This window comes from Ochlerotatus camptorhynchus, unplaced genomic scaffold (assembly GCF_037179485.1).
Source record: "Ochlerotatus camptorhynchus isolate MF236.1 unplaced genomic scaffold, CSIRO-AGI_Acam_v1.1 ptg000330l, whole genome shotgun sequence".
In the NCBI taxonomy this organism is placed as follows: Eukaryota; Metazoa; Arthropoda; class Insecta; order Diptera; family Culicidae; genus Ochlerotatus; species Ochlerotatus camptorhynchus.
The window spans coordinates 8,971,915-8,998,114 of record NW_027040818.1 but is presented as its reverse complement, the minus strand read 5'-3'; the positions used below and the strand labels follow the sequence as shown (position 1 = coordinate 8,998,114).

The 26,200-nt window shown below is 40.5% G+C and overlaps 1 protein-coding gene across 1 annotated transcript in view; it reads right to left on the bottom strand.

The window, feature by feature from the left end:
- RhoGEF64C (Rho guanine nucleotide exchange factor at 64C) overlaps positions 1 to 26,200 on the bottom strand; it is a 670,047-nt gene that overhangs the window by 65,835 nt on the left and 578,012 nt on the right. Inside the window, exon 5 of the mRNA XM_065230356.1 lies at positions 12,759 to 14,901. Within this exon, the coding sequence (XP_065086428.1) occupies positions 12,759 to 14,901 (2,143 nt within the window). The remainder of the gene's footprint in view (positions 1 to 12,758; positions 14,902 to 26,200) is intronic.

Below are 26,200 nucleotides of genomic sequence, written 5' to 3'. Positions count from 1 at the left end.
CAAACGGTTCCAAATCGGCTCCTGATTAACCTCCCAAAATTTGAACTCATTTGGCAAGAAACTGACTTGGCAGAATTCTTTTGAAATTTATATGGAAATAAGTATGGGAAAACCAAACTTTTTGTTCATTGAATTCTTTGCTTTTTCCATATTGCTCTGTTAAATAGTTCTATAACTATTCTTACGGAAAAATTTCTCAGCTACAACTTTGCACCAGATAGATTTTCAGTCAAGCGCCAATTAAAATAGTTAATAATTGTTTAAGAGACTGATAATCTTATGTCATGATCAAGCAGCTGTTTTGCGGGCAACACTGTATTCAGCAGTGTGACAAAGTACACGCTATTTAAAAACCACCCAAATTTGGGTAGAATCCACCCAGATCGGTCAAAACTGAACCTACCCAAAAATGGGTAAACTGTGTTGGGAGTGACAAGTGACATATGAAAAACGTCGATCGGATTCATGTTTACCCATTTTTGGGTAGGTTCAGTTTTGACCGATCTGGGTGGATTCTTCCCAAATTTGGGTGGTTTTGAAATACCGTGTAGCCAATATTTTTGTGCTCTATTCTACACACCAGAAACACCAATGTTGCCTGCTGAACAGTTGATTAAGCATCATCATAAGACATTAGTGCCTTGAAGCATTATTAACTTTTGTTCCTTACATTTTATCGAAAATTGATCTTCAACAATGTTGTAGCTTAGAAAATTTCTTACAAACATAGTTTTAATTTTTCAAAGCAAAGCGATATGGTGAATTGTTAGATATACATGTTTTTGAACAAAAATAAAGGTTTTCCCATAGTATTTTCCATATAAACTTCAAATGGTTTATACCAAGTCAATTTCTCAGTAAATGAGCTCAACCTTTGGAAGGCTTATCAGAACTCAATTTAAAACCATTTGAGCACATTGGAGCATAAAATTTCAAATTTTGCATCAGTCTAAAACCCAGGTTGATAACTCTTTGCCACAAGCTAGCATTGTTGTGCGTCACGCTTTCGAAGCAGCTACCGGGAAAATCCGGTGTCTCGAATCTTTGCTTTGTTTTTGGCAGAAGAAAATCGAAAAAGGTGGAAGCTTATCAAAAGTTTAATAAAGCTCTCACACCTGTGGTTCAAACGGGTGTTGACGACGACGAAATGAAATCATAAAACAAGCACTGACGAGTGCTAGAGTTCATTCGCTGGGAACGAGTGAATTTGCCCGACGCCATATGTTGACTATTGCCGTACTGGTATATCTGCTTCTACACAGCTCCTGAATATTATAGCATTGTTTATTATTCATTTTCATAAATTGAACAAATCCATGAGGTAATGGAACTGAAATGAGTCCCTTGGAATATTCTTGATAGTTTCCTCCGTCGTCAGACGAATCTGATAGTTCGCTTTAGAATTGCTTTGAAGGTATGGTCAAAATTGTTCTGGAATTTTCTTCAGTATTTCGCAAGTAAAGGGTGCCCCACATCAAATTGCATTTCGGAAAAAAAAACGCTGTAAAAAATTACCCATTGGGTATTTTCTCTAGAAAATTTGGGTAGAAGTAGTTTAGAGTGTATTGTTTACACTGTATTTTTTTTATCGCTGTCAGTTTTTCGAATGTTGGAAAAAATTGCGTCACCCGAAAAGCAATGTCGCGAACAAGGGGCAAGACGGCTGTACTCAGAGTTAATATTTTCACAGCGAGCAAATTTGAGTAACTCAAATTTACTCAAAAGTGATCAACGTAGTCTCACATTAGTTAAAAAATTAAAAATCAAATCATTATAAACATGCATTATCTGTCAGAGTGATCATATCCGTATTTTAGTTTTATATTCTTGCATCAAATAGTCATTAATCCGTGTGTACTTCTTTTCAGTATGAATTACTCTTACATGCGTGGTCTCTACTATCGTGGGCAATAATGTTGATAAATCATAATTCTGATAGAGCAGTAAATTTTTATACGGGACTAAACAATCATCTTTCCAATAATCTCAGTTCAAACTTTGTGAAAACTGTAACTCCTCAATGATTAATTCTCTCCAAAGTAGCAAGTGAAACGCGATGCAAAAGAAGAGAAAAACTACCATCAAAAACATCAGTTTGCATTCGTGAGCAATACAGTCCTGGAATCACAAAGCGGTAGTCTTTGACGCCTCGCAAAGTTAAACTTGGGCACTGACACATTTGGCATCTTGTTGGTGGGTATGCAATCTGCCAAAATTTGCATCATCAATACGATAAATTATGTCAACTCCATATTCACTTGAAAATCCCATTATTTTCATCGTCAACCAATGATAGGCATACACCGATTTTGTAGGCTCCGACACGGATTTTGTGGATGGAAATCCGGTATGTAATGTTGATAAATGATGAACGTTGATTTTCCTCGTCAAACGTCTTTGCTTGACAATCGTGGAAAGCACTCAAAACTAACAGGTTACTATGTCACCGTGCATATTGAGTTACTCAAAATTTACTCAAATATTACTCATTATCAAAAGCTGTCTCACCCCTAGGTCGCGAATTGATTTTGCGCAAGCACCTGGAAAATCCTCAACTCTCTCATCGGGACATCGGAAAACAACTCGGAATCGTGCAGTCAACAGTGAGTCGTGTGATTAAACGTTACTACGAAACTCTGAGCATCGAACGGAAGGAGAAATGCGGTCAGAATGGATGTTCTATTAGTGATGAGGATTACAAGCGTGTCGTGGAAGCGTTTAAGCGGAATCCCAATGCTTCGGTCAGGAGTGTGGCCAGAAGCTTTTATCTGGTGATGATGAGACTTACGTCAAGGCGAACTTCCGGCAGCTTCCGGGGCTACTGTTCTTCACCACCCAGCACAAGTTTGATGTTGCGGAGGAAGTAAGGAAGCAGAAACTTTCAAAGTTTTCCAAGAAATACATGATTTGGCAAGCGATCTGCTCATGTGACAAACGGAGTGCGCCGTTTGTGACTACCGGGACTGTAAACGGGGAGATCTACCTCAAGGAGTGTTTACAGAAGCGTCTGCTTCCTCTGTTGAAGCAACACGAGGGCCCTACGATCTTCTGGCCGGATCTAGCTTCGTGCCACTATTAAAATGTTGTTCTGGAGTGGTACGAAGCCAACGGGGTCACTTTCGTACCCAAGAACATGAACCCCCCCAACGCACCGGAACTAAGGCCCATCGAAAAATACTGGGCTATTATGAAGCAGGCACTATGGAAGCATCCCAAGGAGATCAAATCTGAGGAAGACATGAAGAAAAAGTAGACTTCCGTACAGAAGATGCTGCAGCCATATGATGTACAGAACCTAATAAGTGGAGTTAAGCATAAGGTGCGAGCGTACGGTTATGGTATTGAAGTTGAATGACATAATTATACCAAAAGCTTATTAATGGGTTATATTTTATTGTCTGAAAGTTTGAAAAGGATCGGTCAACTAGGTAATTTTCTACAGCGTTTTTTTCCGTGATACAATTTGATGTGAGACACCCTTTGCTCTATCAAAATGGTCTTGGAATTCTCTCAGAAATTGCTCAACGTCCTTCTCGTAGAATTCCTTTTACTTTGTATCATTGAAATTGGAATTCATATTCATAGAATTCCTTTGAAATTACCTTCACGATGCACTGATGGCTTCTTTCAGTATATCCATATCCATCAGATTTTCTCGCAAATGCTACCAGCAATTGCATGAATTTGTCATCAACGCTTAAAACTCATCTTGAGACTTTTCAATTATTTTTCATTAGAATGCTATTTGCTGTCTCCACACAATCAGCAGTTTTCTTAGCAGAAACTCATATAATGCAGAAATTGAAGCGTTTGATAAGTATAGTATTCCGGGGTTTAATGTTGCTGCTCTAGACATACTGGCGGTGTTGCTATTTATGTCAAAGAATCAATTCAATTCAACCTTCGTACGAAGTTATTGATGGCAACTGGTTCTTGGGCATTGCAGTTGTGCGTGGCATGAAGATGGGTAATTATGGTGTTTTGAATCCAGTGATCTCTTCCTAAAATTTGAGCTATGTAGTCGCACCCAACCCACCCTGCGCCCTTGAAATATAAATCTGTCTGAAATAACGATACGTTCGCCCCTGACGTTGATGACATTTTTCAAATAGTGTATTATCTAGTTGATATGGTACTTTGCATAACATTTGCACTTTTCCACTGCTGCACGATGAGCAGCACCTACGAAAATCGTTGGAATAACCTCCAGAGATGTTTGTGATGTTACAGTTGATGTTACCGTTGGAAACCTTAATAGGCAATACGTTTACTGATTCAGTGCCACGTTTTTCCGTTTATATCAGGTTCTTGTTTCAGACGTTTCCAAGAGCTCGTGGGAATTACCACTGTTTAGCATTACTGCCGAAAGTGTTAAATCAGTCCAAAAAATGTAACTCTTTTTGAAGTGATTCTAACCAATATTATTACAACTAAACTCAAGCTTTTCTGAAGTTATTACGTATTTTATTAGCTGAATACACGGATGCAGTATTTTGGATGCCTCGCTGAATACGCCCAAGACTGGACGGGCGGTAGCTGGTGGCCGGAAACGGTTTCTGGGGAAAGCACTAGATGCGACCAATCACCTGCGACCTCCCAGATGACCATGGCAATACAGGAAGTATTACAACAAAGGTAATTGCTATTAGATATTTTGCAAACAGTGACAGATAGCGGACCTGAAGAACCAGTGGAGGTGCCGGGAAAAGGTGTTTATCCTAGACAAATGACAAGTTACAAATTCGCTGTTGTCGTTGTCGTAATAGCCGTCGTAGTAGTAGGCAGTACCGTTAGTATATTTAAAATTAACCATCAACCGCTGAAAATATGGATTATCCCGTATTTCTGTTGTTGATTACATGCCAACTGAAATTCGAGAACGTAATTTCATTTGAATAGCTTGCTTAACCAGGTCTTAAACAATCTTCACGTCGGTCATAGCTTGTTATGATTGCCTGAACCATGCGCAAAGAGAAAATCGAAACATTGAACGTCGCGTGAAAGTGGATCTTAATGAAGGCCTAAGTACTCTTTCGTAGCTTTTAGTTTTAGGATTTCAAAGATCGTCGGTTGCAGTGGCTTGCTTACTAATCAGAAAAACGCGGTCCCTGGTCCTTTCATATTAAAAATGTATGGTAAGATCGCTTGTTTACCGTGTATTTTGTAAAACTTTTCGTTGTCGACGGTGCCGGGTTTGAATAGTTTTAAAAACTTGAGTAACGCTATAATGTGATATGAGGGGCTCGGTGGCCTTAGAGCAACCGATTCTGATTACTGAGCCGAACATCATGAGCCTAATCTCAAGCCCATCCACATTCAAGATTCGTCAATCGTTTTATTTGTTAACATAACTACATGGTATTAACAGCAACTCGATGATTAAAAAGGAGCTCGTCTGCCTAGTGGCAAACGTTTTTGCTTACTGAGCAGAAGACCGTGGGTTCTATCCAAAGCTCCTTCGTGTTATATGATTGTTAGGACATCAATTCAGCTTATCGTTTACCAAGACGAACCCTGCCGCAAACCCAGCCCTATTACCCAATATCCCAGAGATTCCTCGTGGAAGTGCAGAGGTGTTCTCGGCTTCCATAAAAGCGAGTGTCACGTCAACACATTCCTACCCATTCCTTTCTTGACCTGTGTTCGGGCGCGACCGGCGCTGGTATTGCCTAGTTTTAGATCACCAGTTTTTACACATTGAGGATGATTGCTAGTCCCAAGCATCGTCTATTGGTTCTATGTGTAATTACAGCTGGTCTGGCAATAAGAGAGTAGCAACCGTGGGCGGTCAATCATGCTCATGCTTATGCTCATTACTACACGGATGCAGTATTTACAATTTTTTTCCGAAGTGATATATAACTTTTGCAAAGTTCAGTACTGTTCAAAGTGATTCTATACGGGCTAAGCTTTTCTGAAATGGATCAGTACTTTTCAAATTGATCCTAAGCTTTTCTCAAGTTATTAAGTACTTTCTGAAGTGAGTCTGAACTTTTCCAAAGTGATTCTAAACTTTCCTAATGTAATGTAATGTTAGTACAGATAGATCTCGTTTTTGAAAACATAACTACAGTGCACTCTCTGCAACCCGATATTGAAGGGGCCATCGAACTAAAGAATTATTGAGTTATAGAATTACAATCCCATACAATAGCCATGACATTCATGTTTACTACGGTTCTATAACTCGATATCGAGTTGTGGAGAGTTGTCTATACTTCATCAAAATCGAGACCTATTTCGATGTGTCACAATTGAGTGCTAATATGGTTTAACGATAAGAATCAATACTCCCTTAAGTGAATTCTGTTGAAAAACTATTGAAAAATTCGTGGATGGGAGGAGAATTTCTCAGTTTCCAACAAAGCGAGAATCACGTCAACACATTCCTTTCCATTCCCTGATTGACCTACGTTTGGACGCGGCCGGCGCTGTTAGTATGAGATCACCAATTTTTACACATTGCAGATGCATGCTAGTCCCACGCATCGTTTGTTGCTTCCCTGTGTAAAACAGGTGTGCTGGCAATAATGGAGTATCAACCGCGAGCGGTTAATCATTCTCATGCTTACTTATGTCTGTAAGTACCGAAGTGATTCAGCACTTTCTGAAGTGAATTCAAGCTTTTATGCAGTAATTCAGTACTACAGTACGGATTCCGTGATTTTCCAAAATGTTTCCATACTTTCCGAAGAGATTTCCAACTTTTATTCTGTGCTCCAAAAAGTGATTCGGATTTTTCTGATGTGATATTATATTTTCTGAAGGGGTTCCAAACTATTCTGAAATGATTCAGTCATTACGGAGTGATTCAGTTCTTGAGAAAATGATTGCAAACTTGAGAGAATTGACACAATACTAGCCGAGGTTTTGAGAAGTGATTCTGTTCTTCCCAAAATGATTCAGTTCTTACGGAAGTGATCACAAGCTTTCTGGAAAGATTCCGTATGGTCACTCTACATAGTGTGCCAAAATCAAGCTTGGGCACATCCGGGCGCAGTCATTGGCGCTGTTTGGCACCCATGGTTACAATTTTTATGATCTTTAAAGTTACTGGCAACACTGAGCTTTTTCTGCGTCAGTGTGCATGTGTCAAAATTTGTTATTGATGTTGCCACAATACAATCCAATTTTTACAAACCACAACCGTGAATCTCCATCAAGTCCCACCAGTGATTCTCCAAATCGAATTGAATTCCACAAAGTATAGTCAGCGCACATCCTATTGCTTGTCCGAAGAAGTTGGTACCTGATCAACCTTGAGCCGGGAACTATGGACTCGGTCCGAGCGGGACCATTTGGACAGCTGTTCCGACCGAATAACTTCGTTTTCGGACAGTCCGATGCTGGTAACAACTGGGTCAAACGACACTACACCAAGGGTGTCGAACTAGTGGATTCTGCGCTGGATGTTGTCGGTAAGGAATCTGAGGGTTGCGATTGCTTGCAGAGCTTTCACCTTGCACACTCGCTTGGCGGTGGAACTGGCACAGGTAAATTTTAAATCTTTTGTAACGTTGGCGGAATTCAGTAGCAAAAATACCTCCCTCTCCACAGGCATGGGCACTAGAGTGATGCAAAATTTGAAATTTTCGCTCCACAATACTTAAACGATTCCAAATCGGATCCTGACTAACCTCTCAAAATTTGAACCCATTTGGTGAGAAGCTGAGATGGCACAAACCATTTGAAGTTTGTATGGGAATTACTATGGTAAAACCAAGATTTTTGTTCGTGTCTATGTCTTGTAGGAAATTTTCCCAGCTACAACTTTGCTGGAGACCACTTTTTGATTAAATGCAAAGAATCGAAAGTTATCAATGGTTCAATGCGCTGATGTCTTATGATCATGCTCAATCAACTGCTCAGCAGGCAACATTGGTGTTTCTAGGGCGTTGAATAGGACACAAATATCATGGCAAAATACAGTGTTGCCTACAGAGCAGCTGCTTGATCTTGTCATAAGTTTACCAATCCCTTAAATGATTAATAAAGTTGTAGCTGACAAAATTTTCTATAAGAATGGCTATCGAACTGTTTTGCAGCTAAATATAAAAAAAGACTAGAAGCCAGTGAACAAAAAGTTGAGATTTCCCATAGTAATTTACATGTAAACGTCAAATGGCTTGTGGGAAGTCTGTTTCTAACCAAATGAGTTGTAACTTTGGGAGGCTAATCAGGACCCAATTTGAAACCATTTAGGCACTGTGGAGCGAAAAATTCAAATTTTGCATCAGTCTAATGGGCACGCTACTGAATCATCTAGTCTCGGTTACGATATCTGGCGTTACCAAATGTTTGCGCTTCCCGGGTCAGTTAATGGCATTTTTTCTTGACCGGGTTTGCTCCGCTGACGTCGCGGGGATTGCAACAACACCGTTTGCTGTCTGTCTCGCAACAAGGTTAAAATGGTCGTTTTCATTATGGTACCATATGCTACTGTTAATTATTGCTGAAATAAAATCTGGTTATATTAAACATTAACACTGTTAAATTAATTATATTACAAATAAATTGCAACAGCGTGCACCACAAACACAACGCGATTAGCAAATTTTTCACCGAAAGTCCCCTTTAAGCGGAATGAAGCGCATCCCATTGGCCAAAGAATACTGTGAGTTAAGGTAATCTTTCTTCCGGAAACACTTGCCCGGAATCTCCAGCAGTAAATCTACTTTCAGTGGCTTGCCATAAGATGTTCCCAAACGACTGGATCCAATATGGTACACGATCCGTTGCTGAACGAATTTGAAGCTTTTCTTGGCGAGAACATGCGACCCGCCGGCAAATGCCAGCGTAAAACCAACCCCTTCATAAGCCACATCCTTCAGAGATCGTGCATATTTTACCGTCCTCAAAAACTTCCGGCAATCACCCAACCAACGCTCAATATAATTTAACGCCTTGAATTTCACCTTCACCTCGCTTAGCATCTCTTCCACCTGCAGCCGGAACAAATTCAAGTGGTAGAAATATTCCGTTTTCTTCAATCGATTGATTTCCTCTACCGTCGGCGGTTTGTACAGCTGCTTCATGGCTTTGATCTTCCGTTGGTGTTCTTCGTATGTTCGTCGCTTGGAATGGCTTTGCGCTTAGCGCCTTTCGATTCCGAAGATCCGACAGTCGTCACTAGCAAAAAGCGTCCACCACTTTCTAGACCGCTGTCGCTTTCCGGCTCCGGCCGCCCAAAATCGTCGTCGTCAATTGAGTTCTCAGGTTTCGAAAAACAAAACAAAGAATGGTTAAAATACCGAGTTGCCAAACAATTCATTATTCACATGTAAACAAAAGTCAGTTTGCCAGTGCCAGCTGCGGCACACTGAGGTACACTGAAAAAATAAATTGGCGCAAAACAAGTGTGTTGAGTGACCACCCCTTGGAAATTTTCTTAAGTAATTCAATACTATCCGAAGAATTTCCGAGTGTTTCTGAAGTGGTTCTGTACTTTCATAAGTGATTTCATACTTTTCAAAAGTGAATCAGTTCTTTCCGAAGTAATTCAGTACTTGCGGAAGTGATTACAAACTTTGTGAGATGATTCAGTACTTTCCAAAGTGATTCCAAACATTTCTGATGTGATTCCGAAATTTTCGGAAGTCGATCAGTACTTTCTGAAATGATTCAGTACTTCCGAAGTGATTCCGAACATTTCTGAAGTGATTCAGTGCATTTCTAACTGATTCGGTTGTTTTCGAAATGATGCTGCTCTTGCGAAAATGATTACAAACTTTCTGGGATGATTCAGTACTTTCTAAAGTGAATCCAAAAGTGCCTGAAGTGATTCAAGTGTGATTCCGAAGAGATTCTTAACTTTTCTGAAGTGATTAAGTTTAAGATTCAGTACTTCCTGAAGTTATTTCAAACTTTCTTCTTTTTCAGAAAATACTGACCCACTTCAGAAAAATTGGGATTACCTAAAAAAAATGATTTGATTGAAAGTCTCTATAGTAAATAAATAAATAAATCAATCAAATCAACTTTTTTAATAGAATCCCAATTTTTTTTGACGTGGGTCAGTACTTTCTGAAATGATTCAGTACTTTCAAAAGTGACCATGAACTTTTATGAAGTGATTCAGTACTTCCAAAGTGATTCCGAACATTCCTGAAGTTATTCAATATTTTCCGAAGCGATGCAATTATTTCCGAAGTGAACTTTCCGCAATAACTTTCCAAAGTGATTTCGAATGTTTCTGAAATGTTTTTGATCTTTCCTGAAGTTATTGAGTACTTTGTGAAGTGACTCCTCACATTTCTGAGGAATCCATAAAAAATAAAGTCTACAAATTGTTTTCCACGAAAATATTCAAGGACGAAGGAAATTGCAAAGAAAATCAGGAAAAACCATTGTCAGGGTAATGACATTTTTTCAAATGATGATTGTCATGCTTGAAAACTTTGCGTAGCTCCACGCCTAATGATAAATCGGAAAAACTCGACCTTTTCCGATTTGCATAATTGTGTGCTATGGGCATTAATTCAATTTTTTACAAAAAGTTTGGCCATATTGGAACTTGTTATTTTTTTTTCAAAATGGCGTCGTTGTAATTTTCCGATTTATTGTAGCATGGAAACGTCACTTCTGATCGAAATGATGTCTGAGACAAAGTTGTTCAGACAAATAATTTTAAGCAAATTTTGAGTGAAAATTCCAAAAAAGCGTTTAAAGCTCAATTATCTCAAAAAGCGATGAATATTTTTGGACGTGCAAATCAAAAAATTTGTGTGGTGAAATAGTGTTAGGTTTTGAACGCTTGTAACTTTTTCATTTATAGATGAAATTAAAATGTAAGTACGCCAATCTATGGAATATTACATTACAAATCTGCTGAAATAAATATTTTTTTCCAATTTTCCGGAACAAAACTTTTGAAAAATGTACAAATGGTAATTTTATCAGTGTTTTCATGAAATAAATGTTTTTCTCAAACTCAGTCGTCATAATCGAGTACCACTTGGTTGCACATCGTTCTGAAATGATATACAACAGCGCTGCTGTCGTGCGGAGACTTGGGTCCCGTTCAACTAAGTGACTGTTCATTAGCTACGTAGACAGTTTAGAAGGAGGGGAGGGGGTTGGCAACTATCCACGGTCCATACAAAGTCGAGAAAAAAAGGTATGGACAATTGTCTGCAGGGGAGGGAGGGAGGTGGTATGAATCCCAAAAAATTGTCTACGTAGTTAATGAACAGCCCCTAATACGAAACGCAGTTAAACGCAATTTATTTATGAAAAATACCCCCTTCCCCTCCCCGAAACGAAAACCTGAAAAAGGAAGGACTAATTACAGTGAATATTCACTTCCGCTAAGAGACACACGTACAGTTTCAACTTGCCCCGGTGTACCTTAACTATGATGCTTACTATCAAAACATTGAATAGGTTGAAAACCTGTATACGAGCTTTAGGTTCTGACTTTGAAATTCAATAACTAGATGCTTATACCACAGACAAACAGACATAACATTCGCAAGTTTTTCATCGAACAAGCATTTAACGGTCCATTTAAAAGTATCGTAGTTGGTAGCACCGCCACCTGTGGCGCGCATACTCAATTCCCTTGCGTTTGACGTTTACACACTAGCGCCATCTGTTCAGCGTACTACCCACCACAGTGTATTCAACAGATGGCGGTAATGTTTTAGCGACGATGTTTTACAGTGAAAAATATTCAATGTGTTATATCTGTTTGTCTGTGCTTATACATATTGGAAACCAAGCGTGAAAAGTCTCAATTTTCTATTTTGCATCATTCTACGAACACTTTGTCTCAGACGTTATTTCGATATAATTTACTGAAAAATGACAAGACGCCATTTTGAAAAAAAATACAATATTCAAAGTGGCCGAATTTTTGCAAAAATGTGCAAAGCTTCATGCAAATCGGAGAAGGTCGAGTCTTAATTTTTTATTTGTTTATCGTTTATCCTATTTAGCCTGGAATTGATCTGTTCTTTATTTTTCTGTGGCATGCTGAAACGAATCTACAGCATTTTTCGTCATCCTCCCCAACTCGATGCTCCATTCAATAACGAGTTAGAAAGAATGGACTGTAGGGTAGCTCCAAATGACTCTATTCGATTTCAATTTGCAAACACGTACCTACCAATCTCTCCCCCGTTTCACCAAACACATAATTCACCAGTGCCGTTTGATTTGATTGTTGCTTTCTTCAAAAGTGCCACATGCCATTCCGCACCGACAATCATGCACCACCATCCACCGGACGACACAGACATTCGCGTGAGTTTCGTGCTCGTCGCAAATGCAACTGGGTATTACCCGGTTTCCGGTCAGCCATATTTCCGCAACTTGTTAAGCTCGTTTGGTGGGGTATAAGCTTTGTTGCTTTACCTCCAGGGCGGGAAGAAGTGCCCAAGTTCCGAAACGTACCGTGTCAAATAGGATGGAGCAAACAACGGCGGAATAAGTACCTACTTTTGAGAGCGTCAATAAACACCAGATGAACTGCTGTGCTAATAAGGGGTGCGACTTGGCGTGGATTGGCCCCAACTTTCGCCATCAAACGCGGGTGGCAAGGAGATTGTTTTTGCCCGTCATTAGACGCGTACGGCTAGTAAATTAGAATTTTATGCGAGCTCGTTAGCACACGAATCGATTTTCGCTGCTACTCGGGAACGACCTTCCCCCTGGTGGGGCTCCGTGAAGCGTATCGCGCCAAAATTCGATTTAGTTATAATCGTTCCGAAAAAAATGGGTTTCTCGTTTATGAATAATACATTTACGATGTTGCTTACCTCCGTCGGAACTGGATCCGTTGACGCCATTAACAGCTCCATTAACGGCTGGAGCTTTGTCATCCTTGGTCACGTCCCCGTTGGTCGTTTCGTTTTTCCCACTGTCCTCAGTTTCGGTTTTATCTTCCTTCTGCTGCTCTTCCACCACGTGATGTCGCTGCTGATGGCGTAAACTGTCCAGATGATTCACCAAGCTCTTGATCACAGATTCACTCGTTTGATCCCTCGCCGTCGCAACGACTGCCGTGCTGCCCTCCTCCGTGGTCTTCTCCGGCGTAACTTCCACAATCGTCACCGTCGATTTGTTCGGCTCGATCAGTGCTCTCGTGTGACCGTTGGTCTCCGACAGCAACAGTTGCGCGAAAAACTTGTCGTCATCGATGACTTCATTCTCGACTAAAAAATGGACCTTCTTGCGGGATCCCAGCGCACCGGCAGCCACCGCCCCCGCTCCGTTCAACGGACTTGGCAAGTAGAACTGGGAAGCGGAGTTGCGCTTGCTATCCTTGTCCTTACCGGACGGAGTCTTTGAATTTCTGGCACTAACGGAGCTGGTCTTGGCGAATACGCTCTCGTCCGAGGTCAGTTTGGTCAGGCGTTGGACCAGCGTCTGGTTGAGCCGTATCGTATCGTAGCTGGGTTTGTCTGGAGGACCCGTTGGGGCACTGACGACTGACCCAGGTCGCTTCAGGATCGATTTTATTGCACTTTGAGTCACATCGGACGAGATCTGAGAGGGCAGGGACTTGAGGTCTTCGTCTTTGCTCGAAGACGGCGACGATGGGTCGTGTTTGTGTTTGGTTCGAGGTGGCCGCTCCGGGATGATTTCCACGCGGTTTTCTTGGTTGGGATCCGGTTGAACCTCCACCGGATCGTACACGTACTCATCGACGTCATCGTAGACGGATGGCCCCGCATCCCCGTCGAACAGTTTGATTCTTTGGCCCGATATTGCCGCAATGTTGTTGATGGCCGGATTGTACCGATTGGCATACAAGGTATCCAGTAGATTCTCATACTTTTGCGAATGAACCGACAGGTCATAATCCTCCGTCCCGCTGGTTGGCGAGAACTCATTGTTCAGCCCGCTGCTCAGCGAAATCAAGTCATATGGATTAATATCACATCGCAGGATTGACCTTCGGGCGGCTCCTGCTTCCTGCATTTCAATCATCGGGGGAATCTCCTCCGGTTCCACCCAGCAGTCCTTGAATCCTTTGTTACTAGCACTGCCGCGATTTGCACTCAGGCTTCGACTGCCACTGCTCTTGCTCCCGGTCGGAGACACAGCCCTTTTGTCGGCTCTGCTTCTCCCCTTCGAAGGACTGGTGCTCTTCGCCCGTCCCCTTAGCTTTTCCTTAATGCTACTCTTCACAGACTTGCTTGCTTGCTCCGGTTGACTCAGTCTCGACCTTCGCATAAAATCATACGGATCTCCTCCGCTGCCCAATATCGAAGGCCTTGCCTTCTTTCCATAGGTGGACGCCAGTTTCATCGTCCCAGCGGTTCCTCTGGCTGGAGGTGCCAGGAACGTCGCACCAGACGTCAGCCTCATAGTGCCCCCGATCGGAGCCAACGGCAGTCTCGACCCTTTGCATTTCTTACAGACGCTTGCCTTCTTCACGTCCCGCTTGGTGCCATTCAGGTACTCCGGACAGCAGCAGATGACGACTGCTACCTCCGGTCCCAGCCCAGGCATCGGACAAAACATGGCCGGATGGTGAAGCATGGCCCCCGGGTGCTGATGCGGAAGCGAGTGGTGCAGGGGATGTCCAGGATGGGGCATCGGTGGAGGCATGCCACGCATCGTGCCGTACATCCAGGTCGATTCGGCATACTTCATCGAGTGGGTTGCCAGACCGAGGGAACTGGGCGCATTGGTGGTGTGATAGCGCGACTGTTGGACGTGCTGCTGCTGAAGGCTGGAATAGTCCAGCACCTCGATGGTCACGGTCGAGGAGGACGATGACGACGAGGAGGAAGACTGATTTGAAGGTTTCGAGCTGGCGTTGGTTGGTGCGAGATTGGACGAGCTGGCGCCGCTGATGGTTGAGGCAGAGCTGCTGCTGAACTTGTCGGTGGATGGCTTCGTAAGCTTAAGACGTTGGCCCCATGTCCGTTTGGCTTTGTCGGAGGTGGTGGTCTGGAAAGAGAAGGAAAAAAATGGGACACTTAAATTCACATTCCAAACATCAATATTCCCGACTGAACTCAAAAGAGTCCCTTGCACGATCCCCATTCCAAATGGCAGTCAAACTCAATTAATCGGCATAATTTGCCCTCCCAGTCCATAATAGCATTCCTTTGACTTCGAGCAAAACAAAATCCATTCTCTCCCATTTGCGTCCCCAATAATTCCACCATCGTTAATTATGATGAATAAAACAGGACCAAGTAAAACTCATAATAAAGCATTTTGAGCACGAAATTGTTTTATGATTAGTTTAGCATCGAAACAGAAAAAAAAAGTTTTTTCGACAACGATGTGAAGAACATAAAATCCCCGAAGCTAGAAAAACAAAAGGAAAAAAAATCAAAGAACAAGGGAAAACACACATTCATTCAGACCGACAGTAACGAAACGAGAAGAATCATAGACAAAGTTTTATGTCACGCCAACGTCATAAATTACTCAGGTGTTGTTTATTACTTCTTTCCAACTTTGGAATCGCTGCCACTGTGCCATCTCGCTGCTGCGGGGTTAACATCATAAGGAATTATGTGGTTCAAGAGCAGCCTCAGTGCGAGCAAGGATTAAAGCTGAACCGGTCGGAAAATCAATGCCCAGAGTTAACTCAACTGAGAGCGACGACGACGACGACGCCGACGTCGGGCTTCTCAATTGATAGTTCAATTAGAGCGACAGCACAAGCCGGGCAATTGTCCGGAGTTCATTTGCCTCTCGGTAATTTCCGAAATGGCACGTCACATCCATTCCTGGTCTGATGGTGGTGGTGGTGGTGGTGGTGTCTCGGTGTCGTGTCTGTCAGTTTGGATAGCCGGACTTTCAACTTTGATGAACTACCGAAACAACAATCGCATAAACAGTAAATGGATTTGCTATGGGTATGAGTCGCTCTGAGCAATGGATGGATGGAAACGATGAGTGTGTGTCGGTGTGGGAGGGGAAGGGAGGAGAGCAATCCATTTGGTCAATCAGACTCATCTGTACGACACATTTGTCTGCCGATTATGTTCGAACAGATCCGATAGTCTGCTTAATTGGGTTGTAATTGATCAATCGATGATTTCATTTGCAGTCATCGAGGCTAATTGAATCCCCCTGAGCTGGTGCTGTTTTGGCAAACGGATTTAGGAAACTGTGCCAGTGGCTGCTGCAATTTTCATGTAATTTTCATTACAGTGCAGGTTTCGATTGAGGGAAGTTGGTGTGGGTTCAAATATGTAATACAGGTATACCGTAATGCACCGAATACCAGACGGATCATTTATTCAATATTGTTCCCACTGTGAGCCATAATATTAGAGATTTCAGGAACAACTGAGATTCGTGCTAGTTGGATGAGCTGGTTGAGCTAGCATAAGTGTAAATACCCCATTATGCCCGTATTTATTTGGCCGTTTTTGGGAGAAATTACATTAGACTGTTAAAAATGACGCGGTGGATGTATTTTACTAAAAAAATGTGCAATTTAATTATGTTCTAAAGTTCAACAATAATTAAAAAAGTAGAAAAAAAAAACATTAAAACAAATTACCGGCAAACAAATTTCACCAAATTTTTGGAAATAACTTCAGCTTTCTTCACAAAAAACTACAAGGGAAAGCCCTATGGGGTTACACGCAATGGTGACGTAGGACTACGTTGCCTTATATAATAAATGTTATTTGTTAGCTGCAGCAGGAGTTTGTGTTTTGTGTAGGAATAGGAATTTGAGCGGGGTTCATTCTGTTTATACTCTTTAGTATGACTATGTTTGCCCTGATAAGAACTTTTTGATATGAATTTTAGTTGGGACATTTTCAGAAATTGAACTCTTTTGGAAAATCTTGGTGGCCCTGAAAAGGGCCGATGGTAGTACAGGCTTAAAGCCTTTGAAAGATGATGATGACGTGTAGGCAGCTGGATCAGCAAATCGGACCGGACAATCCCAGTGTCCACCCAGCTAATGCTCCTCCCCTTTTTTGTGTTGACGTAGGATCACGTCTCTCGGCAACGATTGGGGGTGCAATTAAAAAAAAAAAAAACAAAATTGACCGCATTACGAAAAGAGGTCAAGTCGAACGATTGGAAATTTATCTACCAATCTGCTAAAATGAACACTTTATTAATTTTCAATATCAATTTTGAAAAATACACAAATGTCCAACTGTTGCAATGGGGATAAAAATTATAACCGATTGCCTGCAAAAAGCGCTTTCCCTAACACAGATTTAAAAATTGAATTTAATTCTCTCTCACTGAACGGTGCTCATTCAATCACCGTAGGTGGTGGTGTCCATTCGTCGGTGTTAGCAGCAGCAGTGCTTTCGGCGTGTGGCGTTGAACATTGTTCTCCAGTACACTGCAAGCAGCTAGCTGCAGAGCCCACATCAGCATCCATAAAAGGAGAAAGAAGCCACACCGCTATGGATCGGAAACAGTTTTGCTCCAAACAACATACAGCTCGCCAGCATCATCCGCGTTGAACACCCTTATAGCTCAGCATTACTCAGCCATTACGACAAAACGGTCCTTTTTAGGATCACCATAAATTATTGTTGTTTTAGAATTCAGTCTCGCCTTTTTGCCAGCCACATCACCCCCAAAGCTCTTTGATAATGTACCCAGCAACCAAACGTTTGTCGTCAAATGCGCAACAGTATTGAAGTGGTACATACAAATTCTCGCAATAACCGAATACCACATGGCCATGTCAATAAACCAGAGACACTTCGTTTCTCCAGGACGCTAGAAAAAGCAAAGAAATCTCGAATTTATATGATTGATCGCGATTGGAAAAATTTAAGCAAGAAATTCCTCCAATCAATAGGGTTTTTGATCTAATTTCTGTCCTACTAAGCACAATCTGCGCTTTACCTATCTTTGCTGAACTAGTTTAAACAAAAAAATGAACAATTCTGTTAAAAATGACGTGTAAATGTATTCAACTTTCCATACGTACCGTTAGATTTGATAAAGAGTCACAAATTGTTGAGATATTGTTTAAAATATAGTACTGCTTCTTGATTTTAAATTCGTTCTACGAGTTTCAATTCCGTCCTAACGCATTGAAACGCCATTAGATTTTCTTCGTCCTACGGATAAACGTAGAAAAAGGGGATTCGCAAGGAGCGCTTCTTTTGTTTTGAGAACAATGAGCGTAAATATTCATACAATGCGATCTAACAAGTTTTATGTTGTAGCTAATGAACTAACGCATCGGAACAAACCTATTATTGATTTGTGCACGGTGAAATCATTGATATTATTGATCTTTTCTGATCGATAGAACGGAAATGGGCGATTACGACGAAGTAGCGCTCTACCCTATTCGCTTTTTTTATCTATTGAATAAAACAAAAATTCCATGCGTTGTGCACGTAAATTCGTTTTTTTTTTCATCAGAAAACGAGGCATTTCCGTGATGGGAAAAAGTGGTTTCCCTAACACAGTCGCCAAATATTGATACCAAGCACTGAACATGCCAGATGGTACCGATCTTTAAGCCTTTTGGTGCAAATTTTAAGCTCCTCCTATTAAGAGCATTATGCCCAAAAAAAAAAACCTTGCCAAATTCTCTTAATAGAAGGGGACTAAAATTTGCATCAAACGTAGGTACCGTCCGGTAGGCTCAAATTCTGAGATTGATGTGTTTTCCCTAGTACATATTTAATTTCCGCACCGCTATCATTTCCAAAAACATCGAGGAAAAATTTCCACAGTATTGTTCTTAACTAGCATCCAAGCTTCCAACCCAGCGGTCCTTTTCAGGACCACAAATGACTAATAAAAGAGTTAACTAAAGAGTAGCTTGTGCTACATGGGCAAAACTCTCAAATTGCTTCCGAATTTCAACCTATTGAAATTTTTCACTGACAACGAGTTAAGAAATCAATTTAATATTTACTTTACTTTTGCTGTGACATCATAACTACCTATCAAATCTGCGGTCGTGTCTTGGATACAACCTCCAACTTCCTTTTCTCGTTAAACTCTTCCTCTCAACAAATTGGTAAATCTTAGCCTTTAGCAGAAAGACGCTTAATTTTCGGCGAATTTATAATCCTGTTTCACGTCATGGAACTTCTATATGCCTGATCAGATAAATTAGTACTTTTATTTATGTTCTCTACTGCGCTAAATCAAACGAGTAGAAATAAGAAATGATGTCGGTTACGCGCTCGAAAAATTAAAAATTCGATAAATATTTAATCGAATAACTGGAAAAATCTTTATGATTAATCGTTAATCGAAGAATTGAACTTTTAGGCATCCCTAGAAAATAGTTTAATTTAATGTTTTTTTGTGGTCCTTCAAAAATGTCGAACAGCAGAATTGCAACCAGCAACTGTAACCCATTTCATTGCTATGACGACGACTGAATTAACGGACTTAGAAGCAGAGGGGTGAAAGTCAATTTTCTTCATCGATTCTCTCATATGAACACCATGGCTGGCTTCACTTACCTATTTTGCACTATTTCTATTATGCTCTTCTATCATCCAGAACAACAAACGTATCAATGAATGTGTTTGCCGTCGAGTTATATGTTAACGAAACAGAATGTCGGTGAAGAAAATCTATCAAAATCACTTAAATCCCCGCTTCCAAGTTTGGTTATAAGATTACAACTCTCAAGAGCATTTTGTGTAGTCGTTGGGGACGTGTGGTTCTGAATATGGCGATGATTGTGCAAATTATTACGCAATTACATCTTCCCTATTCGCAAACACTTGAAGATCGGAGGCGAATGCCCCTTGTTTCGTCTACTACCGATGCCCTGACAATGCTTGACATTTACCCTTTTTCAATAGTTTTCGAAATTGATGCGTAGAAATATTTCTGATCGACTGGTGTTAAAATTATTGAAATTGGTTCAGGGGCAGCTGAGTTATTAACGTTCAAAATATTTCATAATTTCGTTACGTGTTCCATTTTCGGTTTTCATAAAGTGAACACCCAAATAGAAATCACAGACGTAGTCCTACGTCAAAATATTTCGGCAATGGAAGTGGTGGCCCTCCTACAGTGCTGTCATGGTAAATTAAGAGCTTGTTACTCACTAAATTTTCATACGTGCGCCCCCGACCATCTTAAATTCATGTGCCCCCTTCCACGAGAGTCAATAATTGTAATGTAGGATTGTACACTGATAAATTAAATTATTCCCATTTTGCTTGAAATTTAATCAATTTGACATTAAACTCAGTTTAATAATTTCGAAAGATTAAAAATTAATACTCTCTTTCTAAAAACTAAACATTTGATATTAATCTTAAGCATGGTTGATAAGATTGAAGAGAATCTTTTTCGAATAAATTTGAATAATTTTTGATTCTATTTTAATAATTTTTTATTGAAATTTAATCTTTTTTGATTATATATCAGTATTGTAAAGGAATGATATTTAATACTGGAAAGATTATTTCGAATTTAATCATCCATGACTACTGCCGAAGTTATCATGGCTCGGACTCAATAAGGTGAAGCGGGAATCTGCATACCTTTAAAGCTTTTTTGATTTAGACCTCTCGAATGGACACTGATGGGGATAGTTTGCTTGTAATTAGCTCGCCATAAAACCTAAAAATACTTACAGGTAGACAGTGATGGCATAATCATTAGCAAGCAAATTGATATTTTTCCGCTCTCATACGCTCTCAACATCACGCGTGATATTGGAGCAAATTGATTTTTCAAGCCCCTTTGATATTACGAGACAAATCACAACGTGTAAAGTTGAAGCTGGGAGTTGAATCGATGCAAAAATGATTCCGTTGCATCTCGTTTTCTTAGAGAAGGTATAGTTTTAGAGACGAACCAGGCTAGGACTGAAAGTCTCTTTAAGGTGATTCCTTGTAGAGTCCACAAATGGCCACCACGTAGACTATACATGTACTTCTACTTCGAATTTTCAATTGTACAAATCTCGGAAATCGGTGCCTAATTTCACCTGAAATTGCTACTCCATGTATGCTGCAATGCAATTTGAATGTTGCACGTGTCGTAGAAGCTGATATTTGGGCACTTAAAGTTTCGAAGCGGTTCCGAGAATAAAGATGTCACAGCGATTCAACTTAATAAAGAAAACAAAAAGAGAAGGTACAGTAAGGGATGTTCAACGATGGCAAACCCGAAGCTACTGCTGCCAGCCGTTATGGAAGTTTCGGTTGCATTCGGGGGTAAAGCAAAAGTCATGAAACACTATCTCACCACAGTTTGGTGAAATTTGTAGCAGGTGAGTTTTGTTAGCTTGATATTCCAAGCTGCGATATCACAGCTTGCAATATCAACCACAGTTATTGCTTGTTGATTTTTGTCTAATCAAAGAAATCAAACGTGATATTTTTAAATATTTTCCCAACACTGCAGGTAAGAGAGTTATATTCATACAATACAATCCAATAAGCTATCGATCAAATCCAAAAAAATGATAAGCCAAAACCTCAACCACTGTTCTATCCCGACATGCTAGTTTTACGTGACCACATTCTTCATAAACCAAAACCCTTATGCGACATATTAAAGTCTGGTCCATTTAGAATCCGGACACTTTGTTATTCTATAACGGGTGTCCACTAAAAAATGAAAAATGAATCCAATAATTTTCCAAAAGAGCAAAAACGTTCGCAGAGAAATGTCACCTTAGGTGAATGAAATCTTTCACCCTCCTGAAAATTGTCACACACTTTATTTCACTCTATAATGTTCAATTGTGCTCAGATTCCGTTGCGAAAGGAAGAACTGCACGAGCGCATTCTACAATTCTTTCAAGCGAACGAAGCTCTTGGAAAAAATTAAAGGGTTGTGTTCTAGACACGACGGCAGTATGACGTAAAACTAAGCAAAATTGATGTATGTCATGCATTTTTTACTATTATACTTTATCTTAAATTTTTCAAGTATTTCATTGTTTTGGTGTTGGTTCAAGTACTTTTCAAAACAAGCTGTTATATATTTTGGAGCACCCCAGTATAGTCCACAAATGTGTTGTTGGATAAAAAAATGGCCAAAAAATACGTTAATTTTAGCTTCATCACTAGTTTCAAATTAGGTCTCTGAAGTAAAGAGTAAAGGTTGCTTTTAACGATAATGTAACAGGCACACCGTTCAAAAATTCATGTAAATTTCTGCGAGGTATAGCGCACATAAAATTTACGCTAGATTTGGCATAAATTTACGCGGTATTTCGTGTAAATTTAAGTGAAATAATACATAAATTAGCAATATTGTATGCAAGCTTGTAAACGATTTCGCTGTTTATGCCAAGTATAGCTCAAAATTAAACAAAGGGAGGTTTTACTCGATAGTTAAAATTCAGAATTTTTTTCTGTGCAGTTGTTTTCCTTATTAGAAGACGGTACTTTCAATATTAAACAAAACCTTGGTTCATATGTCAGCGAAGTAGGGGAGGAAGAGGTATAACGATCATACGGGGTTACCTCTTTGTTCTCCAATTTGAAGGACAACCCTAACATAAAATTAGCAAGCATAATCATTATGTATTTTACAGCGTGTTCGTAAAATGATGCAAAATAGAATACTGTGACTTTTCTCTCTCTCTCTCTCTCTCACTTTCTTGGGCCTCCCTTAGCTCAGTCGGTAAAGGCGCAGCTACAAAGCAAGACCATGCTGGAGGTGGCTGGGTTCGATTCCCGGTCCGGTCTAGGAATTTTTCGGGTTGGAAAATTTCTCGACTTCCCTGGGCATAGAAGTATGATTGGACTTGCCACACAATTATACTAATGCAAAAATGGTACAGGCATCGAAAGTTCTCAATTAATAACTGTGGAAGTACATCTAGAACACTAAGTTGAGAGCACGCAATAAGCTAATATGCGATAAGCAATAAGCTTGAAATGCGAAGAAGAAGAAGAAGAAGACTTTTCTCAAATCAAACGTTTTGTTTCCAATAAGTAGGAGCTTAGTACAACTAAGTACAATTGAAAATTAGGGGCATTCAGTTACTGTATTTTAAAGTCAGAGCAAAAGCTCGTATACAGTTTCTACACCTGTTCAATATTTTGATAGTAAGCATCATAGTTAAGGTACACCGGGGTGGAAGTGAATATTCACTGTAAGTATTTTTGAGAGGCATTATGTACTACAGCAAACTTTAGACTATTTTAGAAATAATCTTAGTGATTATTCTCTTCCGCTACGATATACATCTACCATTTCAACTTCCCACGCGTTTCAACATGTCCCGGTGTAGGGTAACGGATTTTGGTGGACCTATTTGTCATTTTCGCACTTCGTTCAAATGTATGCCGTGTTTTTTCTTTGAATATAACATATGGAAATGAAAAATGTGTGTTTGGTGAAAAATTCTACCTTGCTAGTTTCTAATTATTATAAAGAATGAATAATGTTGGTTGGACCTATTATATACAGTACCGTTTGTATGCTTAAGAACAAGCAGGGCCGAGTGCCATAAACCAATCACCAGCAACTAAATGAAAGGTATTATGGTCACACAGAGAACATATTTTTTTAGAATCGGTCAACCGGTTCCGGAAATATGACCGGCACTTGCTACGGTTTATATGAGGCATGATGCTAATTGCGACCTCAAACAAATAAAACTTATCATTTGACACCTCAATTCACATAAGAATTAAAAAAAAAAACTAATTCAATGGTAGTCATTTTGGGAGGCAGTGCCACATTTACCATACCTGGCCATGTTTCGATCCTCCCGGAGAAGTGGCCAGTTTCTGAATATGGTCAAAAGCCGTTGAATCACATTAAAATTCAATAACCAGTTCAATGGCAGTTATTAGGAATAGCCAGGATCCAACCAATTTCCGGAATCCCCAAGGGAAGTAGCCAGGTTTAGACTTGGATCAAAATCCATTATGCGATGCCTCAAATCACATGAAAATTCATCTAGGGGGGAGGACTGTTTCGTGATGCATTGCTTGCATTATGCTGGCTACTTTTTTGCACAGTGCTAGTACACTAGCACTAGCAAATCCACATAGATGTAAACACCACATTAACCGCTGACTTGTTCCTGCTTGCTGCAGGACCCAGTGCCACGCCGTAATGAGCAGATGCAGTTAGTCTAAATGATCTTTATTTTAGTTTAACTTGGACGATTACCATATAAATTTTTACTAAGTGATTTAATTGCTTTCTTCATCTTTAGGTATGGGCAAAATTCAAAATTTGTTTTACAGAATTAGTCCTAGACTTAGTACACGGTCGACCACCTTGGTGGGATTGGTTTGTTTTGTTTTTAGAATTTGAAGAGAAACTACTTAATACTACTATTTACAGCTTAAAACTAACCTACTCTACTATATACACTTAACCTACTATGTACAAATTGCTTATTAAAGCATGTTCAGAAAGATTGCATTTTTGAATAAATTTAGTTGTCATATCATCAATTTTGGAATCTACTTTGGGAATTTCTGCCTCTTGATGGAGGTCTGCTATTCTTGTGTCGAATGGACGATCTAGGATCATCCTCAACACTCTATTCTGTGCAACCTGGATTTTGTTCCTGTGGGTCTGAGCGCACGATTCCCACACCGGGGCGGCATAGAAGATCGCGGGGGCTATGATCTGTTTGTAAACAGCCAGTTTGTTTTGCCTTGAGAGGCGGGATCTGCGGCAAATGAGCGGATACAAACACCTAACCAAGGCGGAGCACTTAACTAGGGTTTTCTCTATGTGCGAGCGGAACAGGAGCTTCTCATCGAACAACATCCCGAGATAAGTAACATCAGTGGACCACTCGACCCTTGTACCATCCATTATTACGGTACAGGAGGGAGACGGTTTAAGTTTTGGTGATTGTCTGTGAAGGAACATGATCGCTTGGGTTTTCGAGGCGTTGATTTTGATTTTCCACGTGGTGGCATAATCAGTAAAGGTGTCAAGGCATCGTTGGAGCTTGTTCGTAATTTCACGAGGCATCCTACCCTTGACGGCTATCGCGGTGTCATCTGCAAACAGAAAGAACACGCAACCGTCTCCTAGAGGAGGGATGTCCGACGTGTAGATGCTGTAAAGCAGTGGTCCCAGCAGACTCCCTTGCGGATGAGCAGATGCACAACAGCAGCGCTGTTTTGTATCTTTTCAGGTTCAAGCAGAACGATGTGCAAACAAGTGGTATTCGATTATGACGACTGGGTTTGGGAAAAACGATTATTTCATGAAAACAGTGATAAAATTATCATTTGTACATTTTTCAGAAGGTTTTTTTTACGGAAAATTGAAAAAAGCATTTATTTAAGCAGATTCGCAAAGTAATATACTATCGATTAGCGTATTTGGATTTTAATTTCATCTATAAATGACAAAGTTACAAGCGTTCAAAACCTAACACAATTTCACCACTAATATTTTTGATTTGCACCCCAGTATAGTCGAAAAAGACGTAGTTCATCATCAAAAGTACACGGTGGACCATTTTAAAGGAGGAAATTTTCTGCTATCCACCGTTTACCGTACCCTGGCATCCATGGCAGTAACGCGGAAGAGAGTTAGCAGCCGTCCAACGCTACACAACATGTTCAATAACAAGGATTCGGTAAGTCAACGGAAAGCGGCCAGAAAGTTCCGTTGCTTGAAGTCACACATCTGCAAGACTCTGAGGAAGGAGATCTCCACAGTACACTGACGAGCAATTCCAAACCGTGAGATTCCAATTCCGCTGGATGACCCGGAAGTACGACGGATAGCTAAAATAAACCATATGTTTTAAAAATACTGGAATCCGACAAATCTGCTGCCGTGCCGTCTAAACGAGGATTTTTTCGGCCTATTCAGCTCCATGGTATACAAACGCCAAAATCGACCACGTTACGAAAAGTGGTCAGGTTTTGACCGCTTATAACTCTGTCAATTGCTCATGGATTTTAATTCTAAACAAGCTAATCGATTGGACATTTTTCAACGAATCTGCTAAAATGAACATCTTACCAATTTGCAATGGGTCACTATTGAAAACTACACAAATGTCCAACTGTTGCAATGGTGATCAAAATTATCACCGATTGCCTGAAAAAAGCGCTTTCCCTAACACAGATTTTAAAATCGAATTCTATCCGGTCTCGCCGAACGGTGCTTACTCAATTCCCGTGTGTGGTGGTGTCCGGTCGATCGTCATCAGCAGCAGCAGTGCTTTTGGCGCGTGGCGTTGAACATTGTTCTCCAGTACACAACGAAACCACCCGCAAGCAGCGAGCTGCAGCCCACATGAGCGTCTATTCACCGCAGAAGGAGGAAGAATCTGCACCGCTACTGATCGGATTCAGTAGCTCTT